The 27,816-nt window shown below is 50.0% G+C and overlaps 1 protein-coding gene across 9 annotated transcripts in view; it reads right to left on the bottom strand.

The window, feature by feature from the left end:
* The window catches only part of TMEM59L (transmembrane protein 59 like), a 74,559-nt gene extending 50,531 nt beyond the window's left edge, over positions 1 to 24,028 (bottom strand). Inside the window, exons 1-4 of one of the 9 annotated variants that reach the window (XR_013229902.1) lie at positions 23,628 to 24,028; positions 18,688 to 18,747; positions 16,438 to 16,543; positions 9,154 to 9,248 (exon numbers count right to left, since the gene is read on the bottom strand). Coding sequence is in view for 7 of the 9 variants with exons in the window: in XM_077331617.1 (XP_077187732.1) it covers positions 9,154 to 9,248; positions 16,438 to 16,543; positions 18,688 to 18,747; positions 23,628 to 23,789 (423 nt within the window). In the remaining 2 variants the exon portion in view is untranslated. The remainder of the gene's footprint in view (positions 1 to 9,153; positions 9,249 to 16,437; positions 16,544 to 18,687; positions 18,748 to 23,627) is intronic. The other 8 variants (XR_013229903.1, XM_077331617.1, XM_077331618.1 and 5 more) reach the window with 8 other exon arrangements.
* Between the last annotated feature and the right edge of the window lie 3,788 nt (positions 24,029 to 27,816).

Here is a 27,816-nt window from a genome sequence, read left to right as displayed (position 1 = left end):
CCGTTTCTGAGAGGTACAGTGCAAGCTCGGTGGCAAACGTGGCCACATCGCCAGGGCCTGCCGGTCCAACCTAGCGGGTTTGGAACACCCAAGAGACGACCGGTTCCAGGGCCACCAAGGGCAAGCACCATAGCAACAAAAGAAAATGTCTAACTGCACCAAGTTCCAGTGCAACGACTGGTGCCTCGGCTCAGACACAGATTTGAATGCTATTTACCAATAATCGTGACCCACCACAATCCAATCAACTGACAGTATGCAACAGAAGATCCGTGTGACAGTCAAAATAGAAGGAGCTCCCCGTAGTATGGAAGTGGACTCCGGGTCTTCCTTCTCCATCATTTCGAAGGAGACGATAAGCTCCGTCTCCGGCGAGTCCCATGCCTGCAACCCCTCGGACTGCAACTGACTGATTTCCAGCGGAACCGCATCCCTGTCATTGCCATCGGCACCTTCCAGGTGCAACACAAGTCCATCACCAAGGCCTTACGTCTGGTGATCGCCGAGGGCCGCCGCACCAGCCTGCTGGGTCTTGAGTGGTTCACCCCGCTGGGCCTCGTCATCTCCGGCATCCATCACCTACAGCCCTCACCACTTGAGGCTGCCTGCGCGGAGTTCGGGGCCGTATCTGACAGCACACTTGGCTGCTACACGGGCCTGCCAATCTCCTTTGATCTGGACCCAGAAGTCAAGCCGATTCGTCTGAAGGCACGCTGAGTGCCCTTTGCTCTCAAGCCGCGCATAGACGAGCAGTTGGACCACCTAATTAACCAAGGTGTCCTGGAACCAGTGCCGCATGCCAAATGGGAAACCCCTATCGTGACGCCACTCAAGGCTGACAGGAGCATCCGCATTTGCGCAGATTATAAATGCACCATCAACGCCCTACAACAACATGCATACCCAGTTCCTGTGGTCAGCCACCTGCTGGCATCACACGCAGGAGGTCTTCACAAAGGTCTTCACAAAGGTCTTCACAAAGCTTGACCTTGCCCAGGCATACCAGCAACTTCCAGTTTGCAAGACCGCCGCAGACGCACAAACTATTGTGATGCATCGGAGTGCATTCCAGGTCAAGCGGTTACAATTCGGAGTCAGCACAGCCCCTGGCATTTTCCAAAACTTGATGGAGGACCTCCTGAGAGGGCTGCCTGGGGTGGTTCCATATTTTGATGATGTGCTGATCTGCGGGTCGTCAGAAGAAGAGCTAGCTTCCCGGCTCCGATCCGTCCTGTCCAAGTTCCATGGTGGAGGTCTTCAAGTCAAGAAGGAGAAATGTCGGGGAACTGAAGATGGCGCCATAAAGAAAGCTGGACTTCTGTTCAGCTCTTAAGCCATGCCGAGGGTCAGGGGCTTCTGCACCTGGCTGACCTGAACAGATACGCAAATCTGCTCACCGGTCGCCCCAGGAACCGGGAACGGTGACCTGAGGGTCCTACAGATCCGTAGGGAGATAGCAAGACCTCCCTGGATTAATAGCGGCTTGTGCTCAAGGTCACGATGGCGTCTTTATCGCAAACAACTTTACAAGCTTGAAACGACCAGCCGACCTCACATTCTTCCCAGACCATCATTCACCAGATCGACAGGAGCAGAAGCTGACAGAAGCTGGAACCTACAACAGTAAGAATTGAAAGCTTTCTGGCTTTTCTCTCTCTTCTCCCACAAGCTCTTCCCTCCCCCCCCCCTCAACCAATTCACAAGCGAATTCCTTCTTTCGCCGAGTGAGAGACTCCCAGCTAATTATACCCATTAACCAAACAAAGAGAGTGCTTTGAAGATTTATGGGTGAAAGTTCAGTGGGGGAATTTGACTTGATACGGAGATCGACAAACTGATAATTTGGGATCGCTCGTGCTCCCGCGAGACCTCACGAGACTTTCTGTTTATAGTTTGTGACTGCCTAGAACTATGGAAGAATTAACTAAGGCACAGCTTTTCCATTTGTTATGCAAAGGAAACTCAGAGATACTGAAAGCAGTCAATAAGCTGGAAAAGGAAATTCGTGGGACTAAGGGGGAGCTTTTGGATGGAGCCCAAGGTCCGGAGAGACCAGCTGATGACGCAGCTCAGCTAACAGTAAATCAAGTGAAACTTCAATGTCTGGAAGTTAATCAACTGGAGGGAGAGAGTGCCAGAGATGTAAAAACCCAAAGTATCTTTAAAGAACCTGGGAAAACAGATTCACGGAAGGAAAGTACCAAAAACCTGGAAGTCTATTCAGAGCAGGAAATGACTTGGATTAGCAAAATAAAAAGAGTCTATTCAAAAGCGACAGCAACTAGGAAGCTATCAGGAGATATTTCTGTGCGACCAGAGGAAGAGATCCAGATTGACAAAGGATTCAGAGCCCCCTCAAAGGCGATTACAAGCAAGAATCAAGTAAGAGATTTCTCTGGCCCTGACAGAAGGACAATCAGAAACACTCTACTATGGAAAAAAACACAATTTCATTTTCTGCGACCACCTGAAAGACGAGCTGAACAATGGAGTATTCTCCTGGCTTCCTGTGAGAAAAATAGCAGTAGCAACCTTTAGGACAGGTCCAATATATGAAGGGAACTGACTTTATATCATTTAAGACAATAATAGAATATATCCTTATAATAGATTATACCCTCCTATGTATCAACAACTACTTTGTTAAGAAAGATGGTAATAACTCCTAGATCAGGATTAATATGCGATGGGAATTGAATATGTATGTTAATATGTATGCCAAAAGAGGATGACAAACCATATTTTATAGGCATTAACAAGACAACAGTAGTAATTCTTGGGTCAGGGCCAATTTATGAAGGAGACTGACCTAATATCATTTAAGATAATAACAGAATATATTCCTATAACAGATCTCATATGTATTAACAATCACTTGGCTAAGAAAAATGGTAAAAACTTCTAGACTAGGAATAATATGTGATGAGAACTAAATATCTATGTTAAAAGAGATGGCAAACCATATCAACTGGTCGCTTTTTCTTTACAACTTCTCTGTAAATGCTTTATATAATAATAAACAATAAAATTATTATAAAAAAAAAGAAGGAGAAATGTCAACTGGGTGTTCCTGCAGTTGAATTCCTGGGGTTCCTTGTGGACGCATCAGGTATCCACCCCACACCGTCCAAGGTCCAGGCAATCAAGCAAGCTCCTGCGCCTCATTCATGGATTGAGCTACAAGCTTTCCTCGGCCTCCTGAACTTTTATTATACGTTCCTGCCGAACAAGGCATCCGTGGTAGAACGTCTGCACTGTTTGCTGGACAAAAGCAAGCCATGATCCTGGACCAGATAACACCAAGCTGCGTTCGAGGCCGTCAAACAGCTGCTATTGTCAGACAGGGTCTTGGTGCATTACTCAGAGGCCCTGCCGCTGACCTTGGCATGCAATGCCTCACCCTACAGCATTGGAGCCGTTCTGAGTCATCAGTACCCTGACAGCTGAGAAGCAACCATCGCCTTCTATTCCCACACATTATCAGCTCCTGAGTGCAACTATACGCAGATCGACAAAGAGGCCCTAGCCATCGTGGCCGGGGTGAAAAAATTCCATTATTTTTTGTTTGGCAGGCCATTCCTTGTCTTTGACCATAAACTGCTTCTGGAGCTATTCTCCCCGGACAAGCAGACGCCTCAAATCCTGTCACCTAGGATGCATATGTGGATACCAGTTCACACTGCAGCACCGTCCCAACAAGTCGATGGCCCATGTGGATGCCCTCAGTTGCCTGCCACTCCCATAGATTGGCGCTGACCTGCACATTGCATCCTGCTGCTGGAGGAGCTACTTGATCCGCCCCTTCATGCTTCTGACATCACTGCCGCATCTGGTAGAGACAAGATTGTCAGCTGTGTCTTGAACTGGGTGTGGAGGGGGTGGCCAAAGGGCAAGCCTTCAGCTGTTTTTGACCCATTCACCACAAGGCAGCATGAACTGTGTGCCCGTAAGGGTTGCCTACTGTGGGGGAATCGCGTAGTGGTACCCCTTAAGCTGAAATCTCAGGTGTTGGCAGCTTTGTATGTCAGCCACCCCGGAATTGTCCACATGAAGGCTCTGGCACGCAGCGATGTGTAGTGGCCAGGTGTCGACAAGGACATAGATAACTGGGTCAAGCGCTGCGGCACATGCCAGGAAAATGCCAGGATTTGAGGCGTCTGCTTGTCCGGGGCTCAGACAACTGAGAGCACGTGGAGAGAGCTACTGGGGAGTGCTGCTGCTGACCAGGTGAGGCTATTGTGCTGCTGAGTGAGGTGATTGCTCGGTGATTGCTGGGAGGATTAAAAAGGGCTACTCCTTGCCAGAGGCGTGAGCCTTTAGCGCGAGCCGAAGGGCGAGAGACAAAGGGCTAATGGCCTGCGTCTTTTAGCCTGGGGTTCTTGGCCTAGCAATTAGAATCAGTAGATTATATTTCCCTAGTAGTTGCACTGCCTACAAGTTACAATGGACCTCCAGGACACTCATCCCATCATCTGCAGTGAGTGTGACAGGATTGCCTTCCTCCCAGAAGACAAGATGGACTACATCTGCCCCAATTGTAAACTGGTAAGACTTTTGGAGGAAAGGATTAGGGGATTAGAAGACAGCATTATTACTCTGACCCAAATTAAGAAAGGGGAGGAGTTCATAGACCGGAGCTGTGCAACTCGGAATAAAGAGGATGCAACCAGTCCTGAAGAGGATAAGGGGATTGACCTCATTACGGAGCCTCTGCAAACAGTTAGGAAAAAGACTCAATGGCGTAGAGCGAGACGGTTCTTGGGGCCTTTGGAGCTCCAGAATAGATTTCAGGCCCTTGCAGAGGAGGTGCAAGTGTCAACGAGGGAAGAGGTCCCAAAACAAAGTTTAAGACAAAGTGAAGAGGCCACGGGGATAGAAGGAAATGGTGTTGAGAAGGGAAAAAAAGGAGAGTACTGGTAATTGGAGACTCCCTGCTAAGAGGAATGGATCGCCATGTGGCTGGGCCCAACCCCCTAATGGGAGAGGTGTGTTGCTTGCCAGGGGCGAAAATTAAAGACGTTTCAGAATGGCTGCCCAAACTCCTCAAATCTACGGATCGCTACCCATTTGTGATGGTCCATGTGAGAACGAGTGACATGTCCCTGAATACCATCGCTCCCATTAAAAAAGACTTTCAAGATCTGGGGAGGAAGCTCAAGCAAATGGGGGCACAAGTGGTATTCTCTTCAATCTTGCCTGTCAAGGGAAGAGGAATGTGTCGGGAGAGGAAGATAATGGAGGTGAATCAGAGGCTGCGTAGTTGGTGCCGGCAGGAGAGATTTGGTTTCTGGGGCCATGGGATAGGCTTTCTTGAGGAAGGCCTACTAGCACCTGATGGACTGCACTTATCCAAGTTGGGGAAGAATGTGTTTGGCAGGAACCTGGGGAGATTCATCAGGAGAGCTTTAAACTGAAACCACAAGGGAAGGAGACGTTCAGCATAGGGAGTGTAAGGAAGAAGACCAATCGGGGGCAGCCCAACCAGGAAGGTCAGCTCATAGGGAACCAAAAGTAAAAGGATTCAGATGCCTTTATACTAATGCCCGAAGCATGGGCAATAAGAAGGAAGAGCTGGAACTTCTCATGCTGATGGAAAGGTATGATCTAGTAGGTATCACAGAAACGTGGTGGAATGATTCTCATGACTGGAATGTAATAGTGGATGTATATGAACTGTTCAGAAAAAACAGAATAGATCGAAGAGGTGGAGGAGTGACACTGAATGTGAGGAAAGGGTTTACCTGTCAGGAAATTCTAGTGAAGGAGAGTATATCTACAGTGGAAAGCATCTGGGTGAAAATAAGCAAGGGGAAAACAAACAGTGTGGTGGTTGGTGTCTGCTACCGACCGCCTGACCAACGAGAGGATGTGGATGCTGCACTTTGTGAGCAGCTTGAGAATATATCCAAGCGGCAAGACCTTGTCATCATGGGTGACTTCAATTTCCCAGATGTGTGCTGGGAAACTAACTCTGCGAAGCGTCCTCAGTCATGCAAGTTTCTGACCTGCCTGGCTGACAATTTCATTTATCAATTAGTAGATGAACCCACAAGAGGTTCAGCCATACTGGACTTAATACTGATCAACAGGCAAGAGTTGGTAGATAAGGTGAAGGAGGTGTGGACCCTAGGGGTAAATGACCATGTCCTCATGGAATTCCTTTGGAGATGGGGAGGCAAGGAAGCTTGTAACCAGACGTGAATGTTGGATTTTCGTAGGGCAAACTTTAATAAACTCAGAGACATGATGAGTGTCATACCATGAATGAGAATGCTGGAAGGGAAGCAAGCATTGGTGAGAGCCAGTTTGGTGTAGTGGTTAGGAGTGCGGACTTCTAATCTGGCATTCCAGGTTCGATTCTGCGCTCCCCCACATGCAGCCCGCTGGGTGACCTTGGGCTAGTCACAGCACTGATTAAACTGTTCTGACCGGGCAGTGATATCAGGACTCTCTCAGCCTCACCTACCTCACAGGGTGTCTGTTGTGGGGAGAGGAATGGGAAGGCGAATGTAAGCCGCTTTGAGCCTCCTTCGGGTAGGGAAAAGCGGCATATAAGAACCAACTCTTCTTCTTCTTCTTCTTCATGTGAAGGGTGGGCGCTACTCAAACAAGAGCTACTGCATGCTCAATCAATGACTATCCCAGAAAGACGAAAACACTGCAGGAGCTCTAAGAAGCCTATTTGGATGAACAGAGAACTTCAAGAGGAACTGGGAAAGAAAAGGAAAATGTTCAGGAAATGGAGGGAAGGACAGAGCTCTAAAGAAGAGTACCTACAGGTTACTAGGCACTGTAGATCAATCATCAGAAAGGCCAAAGCTGAGAGTGAGCTAAGATTGGCCAGGGAAGCCCATTGTAACAAGAAAAGATTTTTCAGTTATGTGAGGAGCAAATGTAAAGTAAAGGAGGCAATGGGTGCAGATGGAGAAACTCTAATGGAAGATGCAGAGAAAGCAGAAAGGCTTAGCGCCTATTTTACATCTGTTTTTTCCACAGGTCAAAGGGTTGAGGTACATCTAGAGATGGCAGTAGCCAAAGGATAGTGTCTGGGTGGCAAGTTGACATGGATAGAGAGGTTATCGAGAGGCATTTAGCTGCACTGGATGAGTTCAAATCCCCTGGGCCGGATGAAATGCACCCGAGATTGCTTAAAGAACTTTCCAGAGAACTTGCACAACCCTTGTCCATCATCTTCCAAGACCATCATCAACGTCCTGAGGTCAGTTTTTGCAACATATGGACTGCCGACACATTGGTCTCAGACAACGGGGCTCAGTTTGTCTCTGAGGAATTCCGTGCCTTCACCACGAGCCTGCTGATCAGGCACATTACTTCCGCTCCGTTCCATCCACCAATGGACAGGCTGAACGGATGGTGCGATCAACCAAAGACGAACTCAAAAGAATAGTGCATGGATGCTGGCATCAGAGACTAGCAGAGTGGCTGTTCCACCCGCACAGCATCTCATCGTCGGCCACTGGCCGAAACCCAGCTGAACTCTTAATGGGACGCTGCCTTACTTCTATCCTGGACCGTCTGAACCCAGACCTCACCACGACTCGGCCTCCAGGCAGAGAGGTCCATCAGACAGTGGAGCCGAGGTCTATGTCTGCAACTACGCGGATGGTCCCCGCTGGATTCTGGCTACGATTCTGCGGAAAACTGGACCAGTGTCATATGAAGTACAGACCAAGGGTGGAAACCTGCTACGTTGCCACATCGACCAGCTGCAGGACCGCCTTCCTGCCCTCAACAAAGCCTCAACTCAACTCACCAATGCGCCAGCTGAGCGTGATGACAGCGAGCCAGATGACAGTCCCATGGGGAGCAACCCGGAACCAGCACCAGAGGTGGAGACATCCCAGGAGGCACCAGAGACACCGTCCAAGCCACCTCCAACATCGTGCCAAGAAGAGGTGGTTCCGATGCCTCCCCCAGCCACTCCTGAACTGAGACGCTCCACCAGGCAAAGTCCTGCACCCAAATACCTAGCAAGTTGTCCGTAACTTGATGGGTGCCTATCTTAGGGCGGAGAAATGTGACTGGCCCAAGATCACCCAGCTGGCTACATGTGGAAGAAGAGTAAGGAATTGAACCCAGTTCTCCAGATTAAAGGCTGCAGCTTTTAACAACTACACCATGCTTGCTCTCCCCACAATAGGCATCCTGGGAGGCAGGTGAGGTTGAGAGCTCTGACAGAACTGTGACTGACTCAAGGTCACCCAGCAGCCATCATGTGACTCAAGGTGGCTTACAATTGCCTGTTGTTGATGACTACAAATGTGCCACTCCAAACATGTGTAGGTTACAAATACCACACCAATAAGTAACCATCAAAAACCTGCCATACATAAGGTATACATCTGCCTAAACCAGTGGTCCTCAACCTTGGGGCTCGGACCCCATTTGGGGATGCCTGGCCCCTTCCCCAGGGTCGCCATGTTGCCCGCCGCTGCGGTGGCAGCTTGTGGAGGCAACAGCAGGTGGCGGTGTGTGGAGGCAGGTGGTGGTGGTGGTAGAGGTGAGTGGTGACCGGTGGCCGGCAGACGTGGGCAGAGGGGCGAATCCATGGCAATGGCTGCCTCCATGCCGCCTTGATTGTTGTGCACATGCATGCGCACACATGTTTCCAGAGCCCCACTGGCTGCTTCTGCAGCTGCCCGGAGGGTTGCGCCGGCACCTGCTGAGGAATGCGCCAAAACACTTTGCTCAGCTCTTTCAGAGCTGGCAAGAAAGCGACCCCCTCCCCTCATGGGTCCAAAGTCTCCCCATCCCTCCTGACTCCGTCCGGCAAGCCCCGTGTGCTCTGCAGCAGGGAGCCGTGGAACCCTCCGTGGTTAAAGACGGGAGAAAGGAGAGAAGCAGCGAGCCAAGGGAGCATAACGCACACCCAAGCTTGGCCTAGCAATGTGGATGCCGTGGCGGTGGCGGCAGTGCCCTCCCCCAGGCGGGGCCCTTGTCCCCCTCCAATCACCTCTTGCAGGGCTTGACTTTGGCGCCAAAGTTGGGGTCATGGCGAAGAAAAGGTTGAGAACCACTGGCCTAAACATTTTAGAATCCTGGAAACACCCAGCCACTGGGATAAGAACTGCTTGCTGATCACTGACTTCCCTGTGTTGGTCTGAGTGCCCCAGGATAGTGCCTGGAAGGTACCTTGTTGGCTCTGCTCTCCGTCTCTGGCAGCTGTGTCCTGCACCCAGTCATGCAGCCAAACTGCTCCACACCTCCCGAGTAAGCCTCCAAGCAGGCTGCAAATAGGAAGGGGAGGGGAACCGAGGATAGACAATGAGATCTCATGTTTATGATTGAGAAAAGAGCATCAGGACTGCACACAGCTGCTGAGGGCACATGGACAAAGAAACAGTGCTTCTCTGTATGCAGAAACGTTACTTCAAATGGGAACCTCCACGTTCAATGGTAGTCCACCTTTGAATACTAGATGGGGAAAGAGGGAAAGAGGATTCTGGGTTTAGATTTTTCATATCTAGAAAATAGCCATGAACCTTGACTACAAACGTGCTATAGACTGACTTCCATAGGCAGAGATAATCTATGCCAGAATACCCAGTGGAAAAACAACATAGGGTGATCCTTTGATAGCCTCCTTAGAGGGTTCCATTAGGAAAACCAACTGGCCAGTGTGCAAAAGAGAATGCAAAGCCACATGGACGTTTTCAGCCCGGCAGGATACTCTTATGTTGTGTACTGATTATAACATCACTTGCACATGCAGTTAGGTAGATTCACAGCAGACAGGCCCTTTGAGGAGTGCTAACTATGACTGTTTTTTAAAAAGAAGCCTTCACATTTGGCAGTAGTCTACCACTGACTAATAGGTGCTGGGAAAATTCAGCAGGAGGAAGGCCACTGGTGCTATGCCTCACCTGGCCACGCCTTACCTAGATGCAGGACAACATAGCGAGGCAAATTCTTAAGTCAGATCCACCAGCATCAGTTAAAGTCAGACAGAAACTCCAAGTGCAAAGAAAGGCTACCTCTGATAGACTAGCTGACTACTAGAGGTATTCAACCAGCTGATTGGTGGGGGCAGGAAGGTTAGAAGTAGGCCCTTACCGGCATCTAACATATTTCCTATCTTTAAACAGCCCCGCAGCGCGGAGCTGAATAAAGGAGTAAGGGCTGTGTGGGAGGAGTTAGGGCGGGCCCTGTCCGGGATAAAAACTCGGAGGGGCCGATCAGGAGCCGCGAAGCTCCTGATTGGCCCCTCCGAGTGTCCATAGGAGGCTGCGCCGCCTTCTCCTGGCCGCTGGAGCGGCCTCGCCGCCTTGCAGATGCGGCGAGGCCGCTCCAGCGGCCGGGAGAACGCCGTTGTTGACTCTGGGGAGGGTGGGGGGGGGGGTGGCCGCCTTCTCTCGGCCCCGGGAGCGGCCTCGCCCAGCACCGAGAGAACGCCGTTTACTGTCTTCGGGAAGGGTGGGGGGGCGGGCAACAGCCTTCTCTCGGCCACGGGAGCAGCCTCGCCCGGCGAGGCCGCTCCTGGGGCCGAGAGAACGCCTTTTACTGTCTTCGGGGAGGGGGGGCGGGCGCCGGCCTTCTCTCGGCCCCGGGAGCGGCCTCGCCCAGCGAGGCCACTCCCAGGGCCGAGAGAACGGCGTTACTGTCTTCGGGGAGGGTTGGGGCCCCCCCACCCTCCCTGAAGACACGAACGGCGTTCTCTCGGCCGAGATAAGACCAGCTCCTAGCACTCATTTTATTAAATTAAATAATAAATTAAATAATAAAATGGGCTTGATTTCTAGTCTTCTATATTCAGCTATGTTTTGGAACTAGGAGTGGAAAACTGAGGCCTTGGCCTGATTTTGCCTTGGCCTGATATTTCCATATCTAGTGACTGGTACAGCTCTTTATTAGCTTGGAACAAATGGGATTTCCGCACCCTTTAAATGTAGCATCAAGCCAGTCCAGCAAGCTGAATATTCTGGCCCCTTCACATGATGTTACCCACATCCAGCATCTGGCCCGCTGACTGCTTGCTACATCCGCCATTTTAAAGCGCTTCTCAGGGAATCCCAAAATGTGGAGCATTTTCGCACAAAAGTAAAAATGGCATTACCCCAGATAAATGGCAAATTTTATTGTGCTTCCCAGCCCCTCCTTACCTTTTTGCTGCTTGCCTTTATCTGCTGCCTTTTGCGTGTCTCACCTTACACATCTGTTGCTGGAAATGGCGGAAGAGAGCAATGTGCCTTATACGCAATATGCTTCCATCTGTCAATCAATGCAGGCAGCTAATCCCCTTCCTCCATATTTTAAAGGTCCCACGATGCCCACAATTTTTTAAAATTAATACTTCTACGTTGCAATGCCAATGCAATGCCAGCTATCATAGTGCTTTTTTAACACCACCCCTCATGGGATCACAAGTCCTTTGATACTTTGAATTAATATATTAATTCAAATATTAATATTAATATATTAATGCAGATATTAAAGGGAGTGATCTGCAAACATCTGGAGGACAATGTGGTGATCCAGGGAAGTCAGCCTGGATTTGTCTCCAACAGGTCCTGCCAGACCAACCTGGTTTCCTTTTTTGACCAAGTAACAGGTTTGCTGGATCGGGGAAATTCGGTTGATGTCATTTACTTGGATTTTAGTAAAGCTTTTGACAAGGTTCCCCATGATGTTCTGATGGATAAGTTGAAGGACTGCAATCTGGATTTTCAGATAGTTAAGTAGATAAGGAATTGGTTAGAGAATATAACGCCTACATTAGGTAAGCATTTCACTACATTTATTGTGTGCAGAAAAGATTCACCACCCTAAAAAGTGCTAGTGACCAGAGAGTAACCAGCAGGCAACCAGCAGAAGGAAGCTATGGAGGCTTAAACATGCTATAAGTCATCTGCAGCGTCTTGCCCTCGCACCTGCCTCCCTCCCCCTTGTTCCTGGGGAAGGGAATTTTTTTTTTGTAATGGTGAACTTCCTGGAGCAATGAATAGGCAGACATGCGTATAGGAGATTCCAGAAATAAAATAATATTACATTCAACAAAGCATGTCTCTCCATTGGATATAATGAAGGTCCCCACAACCCAACGCCTGTATATATGTGGAAATCCATCTATGTTTTGGCTTGTCCCCTGAACCCAGGGGCAAATTCCTTGCCAAGTTATTACCAAACTCACCCCCTATTTCTGATTTTGACAAAGTCACCTATCTGTTATCAGATGTCAACTCCTATATCTCATATAGGGTGGCACTTTTCACTCTGGCTGCCAGGAATATCCGAGCCAAAGCATTTGTACAGGAGCCTCCACTTCGATACACCATTTCCCCCCTCTTATTGTAACGCAGTAGCCCATATTTACAATTTTATGTATGCAATATTGGAGAAATATTGTTTTATTCATATTTGTACCACATTGTTTTAATTGTGCTTTGTAATGGCCTTTGGCTATCTGTAAACCGCTCCGCGGTCTTAAATATAAGGCTAAAGGCAAGTTGGGAGGAGAAAGGGGCGGGCGCCATCTGGGATAAAAACTCGGAGGGCCGAATCAGGAGCCGCAAAGCGGCTCCTGATTCGGCCCTCTGAATGTCACTCACTCCACTCTGAGTGTCACTCTTCCAGTTGCCTGCTTCGAAGTTGCCTGCTTCGCTCTCGTGGACTGCGCCTCGCTGCGGGGAACGAAGCAGGGCCGCCGCATCAAAGACGCAAAGCTCCTGCTCCTTTCCAGCCCCACACCCTCCCAAGTTGCCCGGGGACTGGCCTAGGAATCCCCCACCACTGACTACGCATTGCCACTTCGACGCCACCGGCATCAGCCTCCGGGCCCCAACAGCTGCTGGCTTCGCCATTCCGAGAGGGGCACCTAGCGCCCCGCCATGACCGACCTGCGCCCCACACCCACCCAGGTGAGCCACCCCTGCCTGTCGCTAAACACCCCCCAACCCCCCGAAAGCTGCTACCCCCCCCCCCAAACCCCCCAACATCTCCCTCTCCACCCCTCCTTCCCCGCACCCGCCACCCCCATGGCCTACGCCCCATCTCGCCGATCGCACCCTTCTCCCTCACCGACTGGCCAACACCCCCCACAACAAGGCCCAACGACTCCGCCGCACTTCCCCCCCACACCCACCCCCCAACACGATCCTTTGTCCCGCCACCCACCCACCTTTCCCCGCGCCCCTACTTACCCTCTCCACGATCGCCCCCTTCTCCCCCATACCGCGCCGCCCCTGACAGACGCCGAAGAAAAGCCGCGCTACCCGCGCGGCTCCTACAATGGCCTCCAACTAAACCACGCATGTGCGGACTTCCGCGCATGCATGGCTTCCTTACCCCACACTCCCCCCGCTCCCCATGAGACACCATGCAAGCGCCGAGTCCCAAGCATGCGTGGTTCCCCTCCCCCCATTCCCAACCAGCCGTCCACACTCCGCTGCCCGCCGTCGGCCCGACCCGTCCCCACCCACCGCGCTCACCCCACCCCTCCCTAGCAGCACCGAGTGCCCTCCCCGCCACAATTCTCCCTTGCCCATTTTATAAATGGCCTTTTCCCCTAGTATATAATAAATGTTATTGTATTGTAACGTATATAATGAAGGTATGGGGATATCCAGGAGCCCCTAGAGCAGTGATTCTCAACCTTTGGGTCATTTGGGGCCATGTTGCCCCTTTTCCCAGGCTGATTGCTGCTACAGAAGTGACATCAAGCGGCAGCAGAAGCGGTAGCGGGAAACAAGTGTACCTACCAGGCAACGGCAGCAGGCAGCAGCGGCAAGGGGCCAGCGGCAATGGCCGCCTCCATGCCACCCTGAGTGTTGTGCGCCATGGCTCCTCCTCCACCCGCCCCTCACCACCGCTGCCGCTGCCTGCTACCTTCTGCTGTCGCTCACAGCCCGGCGAGCTTCTCGCTGCCGTGGGGGGGGGGGAGAGGCAGGTGCGGCTGCCGGTGGCCCGGTACCGAGCCTTTCGCGGCCCGGTACCGGGCTGCAGACCGGGGGCTGATGACCCCTACTTTAAACTGTTGCAGAAAGGGGATTGATTGCCTGAATTGATTGACAGGTGGAAGCACGACACCTTCCAGTGGCAGGTAAGGAGGGTAAGATGTACAAAAAGAAGGCAAACCAAGGCGAGACAGCAAAAAGTTGAGGAGGGCCATGTTGCACTTTGCCATTCCGTAGGTGTGATGCTAGTTTTACTAATGTGCAGAAATGCCCTAAGAGCTCCACATTAAAAATCCCTGCTTTGTCATGGTACTCGGAGTGGGGGCATGCTTTGGGTCCAGCACTCTCTTAGAATGAATGCCAACTACAAAAAAGCATCACAGGCCAGCACTTAGCAAGAAAGCAGGAAACACTTGTGTGAGGAGGCTATCAAGTTAATTAACAACAACAACAACAAATCTCAGAACTTTTTTTCCCCTTTAGAGTCCAGGCAGAAAAACCTCCAGATTGATTTCATCTTCAAGGCTGATTCCTCAGGCTAGGACTGCATTTACAAGGTGAACTGGGGGTGAGTGCAGCCCACTGGTTACCACCATTAGTTTTTCACACTTGCCCCTGTCCTGTCAGGGACCTGGTGGCTGCCACTAGTAAGACCCTCTTCTTTAACCACTCCTGGGAAAATATAAGTGGCAGTATGTATTTATTTCTATCAATTTTTCCTTTGGCCTAGTAGCCTAGTTGGCTGTGCGATGGTATGAAATAGTCAACTGACTACTGGAAATGATATTTTCTTGGTTTAGTCACTAAACGAAATAAGTCACTAGGTAAAAAACTAGGTAAAAAACAAGTCACTAGGTAAATTAGTCACTAGGTAAAAAAAACAACAACAGTTGATTTATTAAACTACAAAAAAGGACATCCAAGGGTAACATGAACAGGCAGAGTAACAATTGTAACTTTTACTTCAGGAACAGAAAACAACCAGCCTGTTCTCCCTTGAACCTGGCTCCTGAGCCCTTTCTTTCCCTTTTCCTCCTCAAGCCAGGCGGATTTCAGTATTTTCCCTCTCACTCTGAGGCAACCTTTCCTCCGAGAGCCTGGTTTTCCAACTGCCCACCAGCTCCCTCAGAGGTTCAAAAAGAACCCCATAAATGACTGTGGAACAGAACCCATTGAAAGGACCTGCAGCCTTCTAAAAAACAACCCCCATAGGTTTAGCATAACTGACAGAATAATGACTGGGGGTGAGGAAATCTGCCACAACTATGTTGTGCCCCTTAGTTATCTTCTTGCCCTCTTTAAAGTGCCTTCATGGTCCCTAGACCAGCCTTTCTCAACTTTTTCACCATTGCGAAAATTCTTCAGGCTTTGAGAAACCCCAGAAGCGGCACGATGGGGCAGAACATCATTGGGAAGCAGAGCTGTGGACATGCCCACCTGGGGCCCCTCCCCTTATCACCCCCTCCAAGCCATTTTGGGAGAGGGGAGCAGGTCCACATGGTCGTATCACCTGATACACGTTTAACACATCTTTAAAAAATATACAAAATTAATGAACTCCCACCCAATTTGGGAAACCCTTCCAGGGCTTTCAAGAAATGCCAGGGTTTCATGAAACCCTGGTTGAGGAAGCCTGACCTAGGCACACCTCTTAGATAAGGAAAAACGTTCTCCCTCTGAGGACCCCGCCTTGAAGAGAAGTCTACAAGAGGCTGCGTCCTCAGAGAGAGGGAGAAGGCCCCGGTCACTGAAGAAAGATCCTTGAAAAGAAAATAAATCTGGAGGTCATTTTGGCTGGCCTCCCTAGAAGAGAAAAAATGTTGAGAGTTTTTTGTTAATTAACTTGGTAGCCTGCTTTCTTAGTCTGACCTACCTCAGGGGGATGTTGTTGCAAGGGCAAAACAAAGAAGGGGAGAACTGTGTGTGGCTTCCTGAGCCTCTTGGAGGAATGGAAGAATGGACAGACAGAGAGATGGGACCATAGCCCCAGGTGCTGTCTTCTTATTTAATTTAAAAGAAGAGCTTTTTTATATACTCTGCTTTTCACTACCCAAAGGAGTTCCAAAGTGGTTCACAAAGACCTTTCCCTGCCTCTCCCCACAACAGAGGTAGGTGAGGCTGAGACAGCTCTGTGAGAACTGCTCTGTGAGAACAGCCCTAAGAGAATTGTGAGTAGCCCAAGGTAACCCAGCTGGCTGCCTGTGGAAGAGGAGTGGGGAATCAAACATGGTTCTCCAGATTAGAGTCTGTCGCTTTTATCCACTATGCTATGCTGGCTCTCAAGAAGGTACCATTTCTCTCCCGCACTTTAAATGTGGAAAACAATCCCTGTAAAAGCCCAAGAAGGTTATGTAGTGTCAGGAGGCATGGAGGTCCAATGTATCAGCTCTTAAATTTTGCACTGTCCTAGAAGGCCCACAGCCCAAGAGGGGCTGCAGCCTTCTGTGAAGAAAGGGCTCTGGATAGGGCAACTGAACCAGGAGCCGGGGGGGGGGGGGGGGAGGAAGCTACACAGATGTTGCCTTACTTGATTCACACTCAGCTCGGGTTGCATTCAGCTCAGTGGCAGGGTCCACAAAGTGGCAGATGGAAAACAGCCGGCAGCCACGGTAACAGGCATTGAGAACGGCATCCTAGGTGGAGGGAGGAAAAGAAAAAAGGGAGAGAAATTAAGACTGAAAGGCAGTAGGTGTATTTGCTACAATTTAGCTTGCAAGGGGTCTGTGAAGGAGATGGCACCTGTCAGGGCCGGCATTGGTCCGTATTGTTGCTGTTGCATAATGGCATAGATGAAAACCCACTAGGGTGTGCAGGGAATGGGAATTGGTATGCGGCTGTGCACAGGAGGAAACAGGCCCACCAGCAATTCCCACCATGATCTTATTAATACAGCACTATCATGCACAAGGGAATAGACCCTCTGCCTTTAGGACCAGTGCCCAAACGAGTATTTTATTGGATGCTGGAGATTTGATTGGTTGTGTGGTTTAAAATATATTGTTTCCACATCAGCGCCACCACAGAGTTGGTTTTATCCTCTCTCACATGCCTCCTCCCAGTTTATTGTTTTAAAATTATTCCTCTTGGCCTCCTCTGCATTTGGGATTCTTCTGAGGGGTGGGCCTGTGAGGCTCTGTCTCCCACTGGGGCCATTTTGTGTCTGTGCCCATCACCCTCTGTTTTATCTTATTTGTTTAATCCTATTTGTTAATTATGATATTGTCTGGGAGGACTACTTGGGATGGAACTCAATGGAACATCGAGTTGCAACACACACACCCACCCACCTGGCCTGGAGTTTTGGGGCTGGGCTGGCTCCAATATGGTGATGATGCCCAGCAATACCTGTTGATGGACAGCCATCCATCCACACCCCCAGATTCTCTGGCCTGGTGTTTATAGACTATGGCGGATTGCCTCATGTGGAGTCAGCTGAAGTTAAATCCAGCTGAGGTCCTCTGGCTGGGCTGGTATGGTCCAGGTGAGCCTGTGCAACTCCCAACCCTTGACAGGGTCTAACTAACAACTTCAGTAATGGTCAAGAGTCTGGACGGCTCCCTATTTATGGAAGACCAGGTCATAAATGTCGCCCAGAAGGCATTCTACTATCTCTGCTAGGCACGACAATGAGCACCTTACCTATCAGCATCCAACTTGGCCACTGTGATCCAAGCAATGTTTACCTCCAAGCTGGACTACTGTAACCTGTTCTCTGCAGGGCTGCCCCCGAAGGTGCTTTGGAAACATCAACTGGTTCAGAATGCAACTGCACCGGTCCTTACTGGGACTCGTGGGAGAGCACACATATGACCTGTTTTTCCCCAGCTCCACTGTCTCCAGATTGAAGAGTGAATTAGGTTCAAGGTTTTCATTCTTACCTTCAAGCCCTAAATGGTATGGAATCATTGTGTCTGTGGGACTGTCCCCCAAAGGACACAAAAATCTTGTGATCAAAATCTACTTAAGATCCCTGGGCTTAAAGGAATTAAAATGGCAACAGCTAGGGCCTTTACTGCCCTGGCCCCCGTCTGCTGGAACACTCTTCCAAGGTAACCTCAGAGCCCTTAGGAACCTTGGACAGTTCCACAGGCCTTGTAAAACAGCTGTTCCGCTGGGCCTATGGTAAAGGCCCTGTAAATTATATCTGGAATTCCACTGACCTCCCTAACTAATTGCCAATTAACTAAAACTATCTGTCACCTTTTCACCTCTCCTCTGAGCAGGAGACAGCCTAGGCAAATTAGTTATTATTTCTGAATTTTAAACCTATAACAACTTAGATTTTTGACTTGTGTATTTACATTATTGTATGTTTTAAATTATATATATGTAAACTGCCCTGAGCCTCCAGGGAAGGCGGTATATAAATACAAGAATAAAAAAACAAAGAAAGAAATTAAATAAGTTTAACATTACGAAGCAGTCAAAATGACAACTACCATGCTAGAGATGACATCTGCCTGGCTTAGTATCCTTGTTTCCAACAGAGGACAGAAGGACGCTTCTTAGCAGCCAACATACAGAACACGATGCTACTATTCAGTTGTCACGGCTGGTGCTCAATGCTTCATTCTCTCCCCCTAGAATTTGTTTCTTTTTTTAACAAAAACCCTCAACGTTAGTCCCCGTATCTTGCAGCAAGATGTCCTTTAAGTTCAGTGCAAGAAAAACCTTCCACCTGCTCTAAACTCAATTAAAAAAATAAGCAAGCCTTGACTTTAGGGTTGCTAACAGACATGGAGAAAAGGGATATCCTGTCCCTTTAACAGAAGCTTACTGTGTAGAAATGGCCCCCTGGACCTTTTCCCAGAAGGGATATAAAGCAGGCACCCGGAAGCTGGGTAGAAACATGAGATTGAAATGTTTTAATAATCAAACACAGAAGCAAATATTTCCTGGCAAATAACATTCAGTGACGCCTCTAAAGAAAGGGACCAGGCAGTTTTCTCCAAGCTTCTTTGACTGTGGTTCTCGACCCTACAGCACCATCACTGTGCAAATGGCATGTGAGGTCTCCTGATCGAGGGAACAACTGCCTTAACAAAAGGCAAGGGAGAACGTGTAATGGATCCAGTGGCGGATGGAGCAGGCTGGATAGCTCTGAAGCAGGGGTGGCCAAGCTCTGGCTCTCCTGATGTCCATGGACTGCTCATGGTAAGTGCAGTCCACTGCTCTAAAGTGTGGGGAAACTGCAAAGAAGAAGGGGAAGGGGGGCATTGCCACCCCGCTTCCACAGGCAGCTTGTGGTAGCAGAGGAGGACAAAGGGGTAGATTTGACTGGATACTGCCCCCAGCACAGCCTATGCCTATGGGCTGCAATTGTTCACCAGTCACCAACCCCCCAGGACAAACCACAGACTGCTGATGGGTTGGATTGGATTGGATCAGCCAACCCCTTCTGCAGGCTTCTTCTGGTATATCCACACCCCCTAAGCAAGAGAGGGGGGAGAACCAAGTGATTTCAGTGGCACAAGGTGAGTTCTGGAGTTCTGGCTCCACTGGTAGACCTCCTGGTGGAATTTGGTTTGGGGCCACTGCATAACACTGAGTACTGGACTGGATGGGCCACTGGCCTGACCCAACATGGGTTCTCTTGCTCAGTACCTTTATTGGCATTCCATAGCATTGCATTACAACATATAAGTGAGAAAAGGTCAAAACAACTGAAAATATATATAAACAAGGCAATAACAGTAAAATATGCTATAAAACAAAATCAGAGTCCAGTAGCACCTTTAGGACCAACAGACTATGAACTACCATCTGAGTCTGACGAAGGGTGCTTGCAGTCAAAGGCTCACGCTTTGAATAAATGTTTATTGGTCTTAAAGGTGCTACTGGACTTTGGTTTTATTGTGCTACTTCAGACCAACACGGCAATCCACTTGAATATATGCTTTAAAAGTTTAGTTCTAACTTTTAGAACTTCCTCCAGAAATTTTGTAACCATGGATGTTATTTCAGGTGAATAATCATTTAATAAGTATAAAAATGCACTTTACTTATTTACAAATCCTTTAGAATGTAATAAAGGGAGAAGACATTCTTTATGAGGAATCTCATGAAGCTGGCAGTCTAGGATGGGTTGGGTTGAATACAGTAAGTTTACAGAACAGAAACATAACCTCTCTTGAAATGGAACCTTCTGATACCTTCCAGCTAGGACCTTAGAAGGGACAACATTCAACCTAGCCATCCTGAAAGCTCTACGCTGGCAAGGGTGCTCAAGATGATAGAAATAGTGGGCCATCGTTCCATGATGGATTTGTAAGCCAAGGTTGATAGGAGAGCATATATGAGATTGCACAGGAAAAAAAAGAATTATTTAGAATCTAATAATCTGTTTTAAAGCACAAAATAGGCTGATTCATTTGAAAGTAGGGAAAAAATCAACTGAAAATCCATTTTGGGCAATTTTAGACTGGATAACAGAGAACCAGTTAGCACAGTGAGAATCATTTTTTAAATGAGAGATTAAACAGCTCAGCCCAGTTCTAAAACGTATTTTAAGCCAATATTTAAAAGTTATGATCTAAGCCTTATTTTCCAGATGTTGGCCCACTTCAGCACAAGTAGCTGAATAAGGCACACGTTTTGAGGCACCTTGGAGTTGCAGAAAGATATTTGCCTGGACTTTTTCAACATTATTGTTGAACTAGCAAGAAAGCCCATTGCAACCAGGAATGCAATGGGCGCTAGGACCCAGGGGACACCAGGAGGTGCTTTTTTTTCCTGCTGCGTGGAGCTGTGAAAGGCTCCTACAGGGTTTTTTTTTTCTGCTGCTTGGAGCTGGGAAAGGCTCCTGCAGGGTTTTTTTTCTGCTGCTTGGATCCGCGAAAGGCTCCTACAGGGTTTTTTTTTCTGCTGCGTGGAGCTGGGAAAGGCTCCTACAGGGTTTTTTTTTTCTGCTGCGTGGAGCTGGGAAAGGCTCCTACAGGGTTTTTTTTTTCTGCTGCGTGGAGCTGGGAAAGGCTCCTACAGGGTTTTTTTTTCTGCTGCGTGGAGCTGGGAAAGGCTCCTACAGGGGTTTTTTTTTCTGCTGCTTGGAGCTGGGAAAGGCTCCTACAGGGTTTTTTTTTTCTGCTGCGTGGAGCTGGGAAAGGCTCCTACAGGGTTTTTTTTTTCTGCTGCGTGGAGCTGGGAAAGGCTCCTACAGGGTTTTTCTTTTCTGCTGCGTGGAGCTGGGAAAGGCTCCTACAGGGTTTTTCTTTTCTGCTGCGTGGAGCTGGGAAAGGCTCCTACAGGGTTTTTTTTTTTCTGCTGCCTCTCGTGGGCGTGCCGGCTTGGACCTCCTACAGGGGTTTTTTTTTCTGCTGCTTGGATCTGCGAAAGGCTCCTACAGAGTTAATTTTTTTCTGCTGCCTCTCGTCGGCGCGCCGGCTTGGAGCTCCTACAGGGGTTTTTTTTCCTGCTGCTTGGAGCTGGGAAAGGCTCCTTCAGGGTTTTTTTTTCTGCTGCTTGGATCTGTGAAAGGCTCCTACAGGGTTTTTTTTTCTGCTGCCTCTCGTCGGCGCGCCGGCTTGGAGCTCCTACAGGGTTTTTTTTTTCTGCTGCCTCTCGTCGCGCTAGCGGCGAAAGGCTCCTCCGGGGGTGTTTCTTTTTTCTCTGCAGCTTCTCGGCGGCTGGAGTCTTGTGTTGTGTTTGCGGCGGGGGCTTCCTTGGGGCGGCAGAAGGCTTCCCTTCCCCCCCCCCACCCATCCCCCCCCCCGAGGCTCTCTGGAGCCTTCTCTCAGCCGGCGGAGCGGGCTCGCAGCGTCGACAACGCTGCGAGGCCGCTCCGCCGGCCGAGAGAAGGCTTCCCGGCCCACCCCCCAGCCGAGGCTCTCACCAGGTGGGCCGCCATTTTCCGAGCGAGTGAAGCAGGCAATGGGGAGCCGCGCTTCGCGCGGCTCCCCATTGTCTGCTTGGGGCGGGATTGACACTCGGAGGGGCCAATCAGGAGCCGCTTCGCGGCTCCTGATTGGCCCCCCCCCGAGTTTTTATCCCGGACCGGTCCCGCCCTAACTCCTCCCCACTACCCCTTACTCCTTTATACAGTCCGTGGCGCCCGTGGCGCCACGGGCTGTTTACAGATGCTTTTGCCCAAATAGGTCTGCCATAATATATTTGAGATGAGATTTTGGGATTAACAATTCTTACTGCAGCAGGCATGAATTGGTTGCCTTTAAGGAAACAAAATTGTTTAATTTGGGCAGCAGAGCATTTGATGAAATTTATTGCTTCTGGAAACAGGCCTCTGGACAAGATTTGGTCTCACCCAAGAAGCATGAGCCTCTTGTGGCGCAGAGTGGTAAGGCAGCTGTCTGAAAGCTTTGCCCATGAGGCTGGGAAGACTCAGCCTTCCATCCTTCCAAGGTCGGTCAAATGAGTACCCAGCTTGCTGGGGGGTAAACGGTAATGACTGGGGAAGGGAATGGCAAACCACCCCGTATTGAGTCTGCCATGAAAACGCTAGAGGGCGTCACCCCAAGGGTCAGACATGACTCGGTGCTTGCACAGGGGATAACTTTACCTTTACCTAAGAAGACATACGCTAGGCCCAGCAACCAAAGCTACAAATGAAACCACTTTGTAGAAGGGCAGTCTATGAACTCCTCCTGGGCCTACACTGGGCAGCAGTGTCAGAAGCAATGTCAGAAGCAGGATACGAAGCAGGATACTGGAGAAAATCCAATAACCACTAGATTTCAGACATGTTAGGCAGGGCTTCATAACAAAAAGGGGCTCCTTTAATTGTATTTATTGATCCAGTGCCATTTCTGCAACAGAGTTTCATACCCTGTTCTGTCACTGTCAAACAGCCATGGTGGTGTACTGGTTAAGATTCTCAGATTAGCATCTGGAAGACCCAAGTTTGAATCTTGCCCTCTTGACCTTGGGCCAGGCACATTCTTCCCAGCCTACCCCTCCCTCAGAGGGCCGTTGTGAGAATGAAACAAAGGGGGGGGGAGACTGATGTAAACTGCTGGTTCCCGATGAGGAGAACAGTGGGGCAGCAATGAATGCACGAATGAAATATCTGGATCCGGCCTTGAGACCTCTATAATGACATCACAGCCTACCGAGGCGGTGCATTTTAGACAAAAGGAAACATCCCCACAGAACCCTCTGCATGCACAAAATTCCCGGCGCGGTGTTAGCCACCACTGGGCTTCGGGCATGAATTTCTCCTGCTTCGCCGCAGGGGAGAAATCCCGGTGCTTAAAAAAATAATAATTAAAAATTCTTCCGCTACAAGAGGGCACGCACCCAACTGCAGTTTTCTTGCACGCTCACGCGCGTGCACAGGCACACACACATGCACTAATCCTGGTTTCAAGCGCCTCTGTGCATGCAGGAGACGAGCACATCCCCCCAACCGAGATGCAAAGCACCCTTACTCCCTACAATGGGGCTCACGTCGAGGAGGAGGATTGGTTGCACCTGCCCCAAAATACCCGCATCGGGCTTTGCATAACGGCGGCCCTCCAGCCGCGCCAGACCTGTGTCGTCCAAACGGCCGAGCACAAAATGGGAGCCGTCGCCCCCCTACCCGGTTGCTCGCCCAGGCAGAGAAGATGGACGCTTGGTCCTTCGCATTCTCTGCTGCCCGGGGGGGGGGGGGATAACGACCACCCGCGCGCGCCCTTCGATGTCCGGGCCGCTGACGGACTGCTCGGGCGGCGCTGCTGCAATGCGCGCCGCGGACCCCCGGCCTTGGGCTGCCCGCCCCGGTACCTTGGCGGCCGCGCCGGGCGGCGGGAGGTTCTGCGCGCAGCGCGCCTGGCAGGCGGAGATGTCGCCCAGCTGGGCCGCGAAAGGGTCGCCGTCGGGCGGCGGAGAGGCGCAGGTCGAGGCCAGCCACAGGGCCAGCCAGGGCAGAGCGCCGCTGCCGGCCATGCTGCCGGCCAGGGGGCAGGGAGGGGGCTCCGGCTGGGCCGCGGCGCCGCCCGGGGGCTGCGGCAAGAGGCAGGCGGCGGCAGGAAGGAGAAGGCGGAGAGGCGTCAGTGGCGCGTCAGGGGCGCGCCGGGCGAGCAGGCAGCCGGGGAGGCGGGAGGCGGGCGAGGGCTCGGAGAGCTAGAGGAGGGCTGCAGCCGAGCCGGTGCTCCGGGAGAGAAAGGGAGAGGCTGGGCCAAGAGGCTTCCAGCTAGGACTAGCTACCCAGAGACAGGGAGCGGGGCGCAGCGAAGAAGTCGCCAAGCTAGGGGGGCTACAGAGAGGGGGCTGGGACAAGAGGTTTGGGGGCTCAGGGATGGTGGAGCTAAGTTCGGAGTGTCTGAACAAAGTGTTTCTGGACCTTGGTTTTAGCCAAGCTAGGAATGGCTGCAGAGATATACTGTCACAAATGATGCTGGGGTTCAGGGAAGATGGAGCCAACCTAGGAATGGCTAGGAGAAGGTCTGCTCTATGACATCACATGCCTACTCAAATCCTACCCTCTCCAGTTCCCATCTCCCCAGACTCTGAGGATTTCCTGCCCTGGAGCTGGCAATTCTGGGCTCAGGTACTCTAGGAATGGCAGGAGACAAAGAAGGCTAAAGTCACAAGGAAGGGGGACAGAAAGAGCAGCAAGTGAACAAAACCAGACACATCTTAATAGAGGTTGTGGGGCTGCAGGCAGTTGGCCTGGAGCCAAAGCAGAGAGTTGCTGCCTGAAAGAAAGGAAGAATGGGTGGGTTTGAATAGGAAGGAACTTGTTATTCCAATTTGACCATTGCATCTGTTAAATGCTGTTTATTATGCTTATGCTAATTTGCTGCTCACCTGCGACCTGGACTGTCAACTTCCATTTGAGTGTATCTGCAGAAGTGTGCTTGCACAACATGGCTTACACTCAGGGTTAAACTTTGTTGGTCTTAAAGGTTCCCCCGGGCTCAAACTTTGTTCCACTGCTTCAGGCCAACATGGCAACCCACTGGAATCTATCAATCTACCCCAGCCCGCCTCAACTTTTTTACTATTGAGAAACACCAGAAACATTCTTCACGTTTTGAGAATCCCCAGAAGTGGCACAATATGGTTGGGAAGGAGAACTGTGTACTCACCCACCTGAGCCCCTCCCAGCCTATCATTGGCCATTTGGGGAGGGGCAGGCACATCGACATGACCATATATGGTTATATCACAATAAACCCTAATTTATATTGCAAAACCCTGGTTGAGAAAGCCTGATCTAGCCTTTCCACTGTTGACCAACATGGCCCACCCTCAGAAGAGATGCTCCTAGAGCAGACTTTTACAACCTTTTGACCATGCAGATATTGCTGAAATATTTTCAGGCGTTGCAGTGCCAGGAAGTGGTGTCATCTGGCCACACCTCTCTGCCACACACCCCATTTAAGGCCATTGGACAGTTTGAGATGGGGTAGGTCAACATGCCCAAATAAGAGTAGAATTTTTTTTAATTAATTAAAGGTGTTTTGACCAAGCAAAAATATCAGGACTCTCTCAGCCTCCCCTCCCTCACAGGGTGTCTGTTGTGGGGAGTGGAAAAGGAAGGCAATTGGAAGCCACTTTGAGACTCTGGGTAGAAAAAAGCATGATAGAACCAACTCTTCAGTAACATCAGGTCTCTCTCATCCCCACCTCTCTTACCGGGTGTCTGTTGTAGGGAGAGGAAAGGGAAGGTGACTGGAAGCCGCTTTGAGACTCCTTCAGGTAGAGGAAAAGTGGCATATAAGAACCAACTCTTCTTCTTCTTCAGTAATATCAGGGCTCTCTCAGCCTCTCCTGCCTCACAGGGTGTCTATTGTGGGGAGAGGAAAGGGAAGGCAAATGTAAGCTGCTTTGAGACTCCTTCGGGTAGAGAAAAGTGGCATATAAGAACCTACTCTTCAGTAATCTCAGGGCTCTCTCAGCCTCTCCTGCCTCATACGGTGTCTGTTGTGGGGAAGGGAAGGGGAATGTAAGCTGCTTTGAGACGCCTTCGGGTAAAGTGGCATATAAGAACCAACTCTTCTTCTACTAAATCTGTTTTTTGTTGTGCATCTCTGTGGAATGCTCTGTGAAACCCCCAGCCAGTCGGGGGTATTGAGCATCAACGCTGTCAGATGCCACATTTCTTACTGGCCATGCATTGTTCAAATTGTTCAAAACTACAAAGGCAGGTATGCATAACGACGAATTCCACTATTTGAAATGGGTTTTTTTCATTCCGCAACCAATTTGCAACATAGATCCTGGTGCGGAATGGCCCATAGAATTATCCTATGGTTGTATTTGGATGTTGTGACAGTTTACTAATTTAACAGGATTAACTTTTGCTTATATATTCCCACTGTTCATAGTCTGAGGAAGAGTGCTTGCACTCAAAAGCTCACGCCTTGAATAAATCTTTGTTGGTCTTAAAGGTGCCACTGGACTCTGATTTGGTTTTGTTGCACTACTTCAGACCAACACGGCTACCCACTTGAGTCATTTTAAGGGTTACAGTGCTAAAGGAGAACTCTTGGAAACCCTCATGAGCACCATCTGTTGATCTCTGGGTTGACGCAGATCCGGAACATTGTGTGCTGTCTACGCTCTGACAGTCACTGAATTTGAGAGGTGGACACATGAAACTACTTGGAACCATTTCATTCAACCTTGCTCATCCAAAGAAACTGGAAAACTTGAAATTGTTCTCATTTCTGAATTCAACACAGAAAGGCGTTGCCACAAGGGATACAAGTGGCTTTTTCCTGATTGGCTGGCAATGATGTCACTCTTGTGTTAATGGAAAGTGCAAGGTGCATTGGTTTTGATTGGCCAGCCATGATGTCATGACACCCCCCCCCCCAGTTATTCTGGTCTGACCTCTCCCGCTATTCACCAAGCCCGAGATGGGTTTACGTTGTTTTGGGGGGCACCTCATCCATCTTCAGAGGTGCTGAAAGCGGGCCAGACGGTATAATTGACCAGGAATGTGTGGATTCTGTTCCAACAACAGCCATCTGTTTGAAGTTTGCCAACAGTCTTTACACCACGGGCAACAAGCAGCGGGGCACCAGGCCTTTCCCATTCGGGTCCCCAGCAGGCTGCATTCCTGCCAACGCACCAACTAGTGGGAAGCTGTGAGGCCCACCCACGCTTCTCAGCCACCCTGGAGCCACTGTGACCCACTCACCCCTCCCTGCTCTGGACTGACACCAAGCAGATGCAGAGCGGGAGGTAAAGGGGAGGGGGGGACACTCAGTCTGTGGCTTATACCTGTGAGCTATTTTGGGTGTACCATACGCGTACCTATCAGGCGCTTAAGAGTTTGAGAAGGCTGGTCTGTCGTGGAATGACTAGATCCAAATCCAGTTAGCATATTTGTCATTTGGTTCTGTCAAGTGGTTTCCGACTCACAGTGACTCTCTGAACAAAGGCCCGTCATCCGACTCTGTCTGTAGTCATGTCTTTCAGTTTCCGTAAAGTCAGTCCACGTACGTCTTTGCTTCTGTCCATCCGTCTTGCTCTTTGTCTGCCTCTTCTTCTGCTCCCTTCAGTATTGCCAGGCACAATCATATTCCCCTAACCCATCACTTGCATGCCTTACATGACCAAAGCCTGAGTGTTTGTGACTGCAGGTCATGGCCTCACGAGAACAGCTGGGTTTACTGGGGCCAGAACAGTCCGGTTTGCTCTCCTTGCAGTCCATGGCATTTTCAGCCATTGCCTCTAGGTCTGCAATTCAAAGGCATCTTTCCCACCCCCCTCTCTCTCACCCTTCCTTAGAGTCCAGCCTTCGCATCCATACATTGCCAGGGGAGAAACCATTGCTGTGGCCATACTGATCTCAGTTGCCAGGGCCACATCTTTGTCCTTCAAAATCTTCCCTGTGTTGGTCAAGGCCTTTCTTCCTCAGCTTAGCCTTCTCTTCCTTTCTCCAGCACTCTGTACATCTGTGTCGATTCTGGAACCCAAGAATACAAAACTGCGCGCTATTGCCAGTCCTTCCTCGTCA

Source organism: Paroedura picta, chromosome 4 (genome assembly GCF_049243985.1).
Source record: "Paroedura picta isolate Pp20150507F chromosome 4, Ppicta_v3.0, whole genome shotgun sequence".
Classification (NCBI taxonomy): domain Eukaryota; kingdom Metazoa; phylum Chordata; class Lepidosauria; order Squamata; family Gekkonidae; genus Paroedura; species Paroedura picta.
Note: the sequence above shows the minus strand (reverse complement) of the source record. Positions and strands in the feature narration are given on the sequence as shown.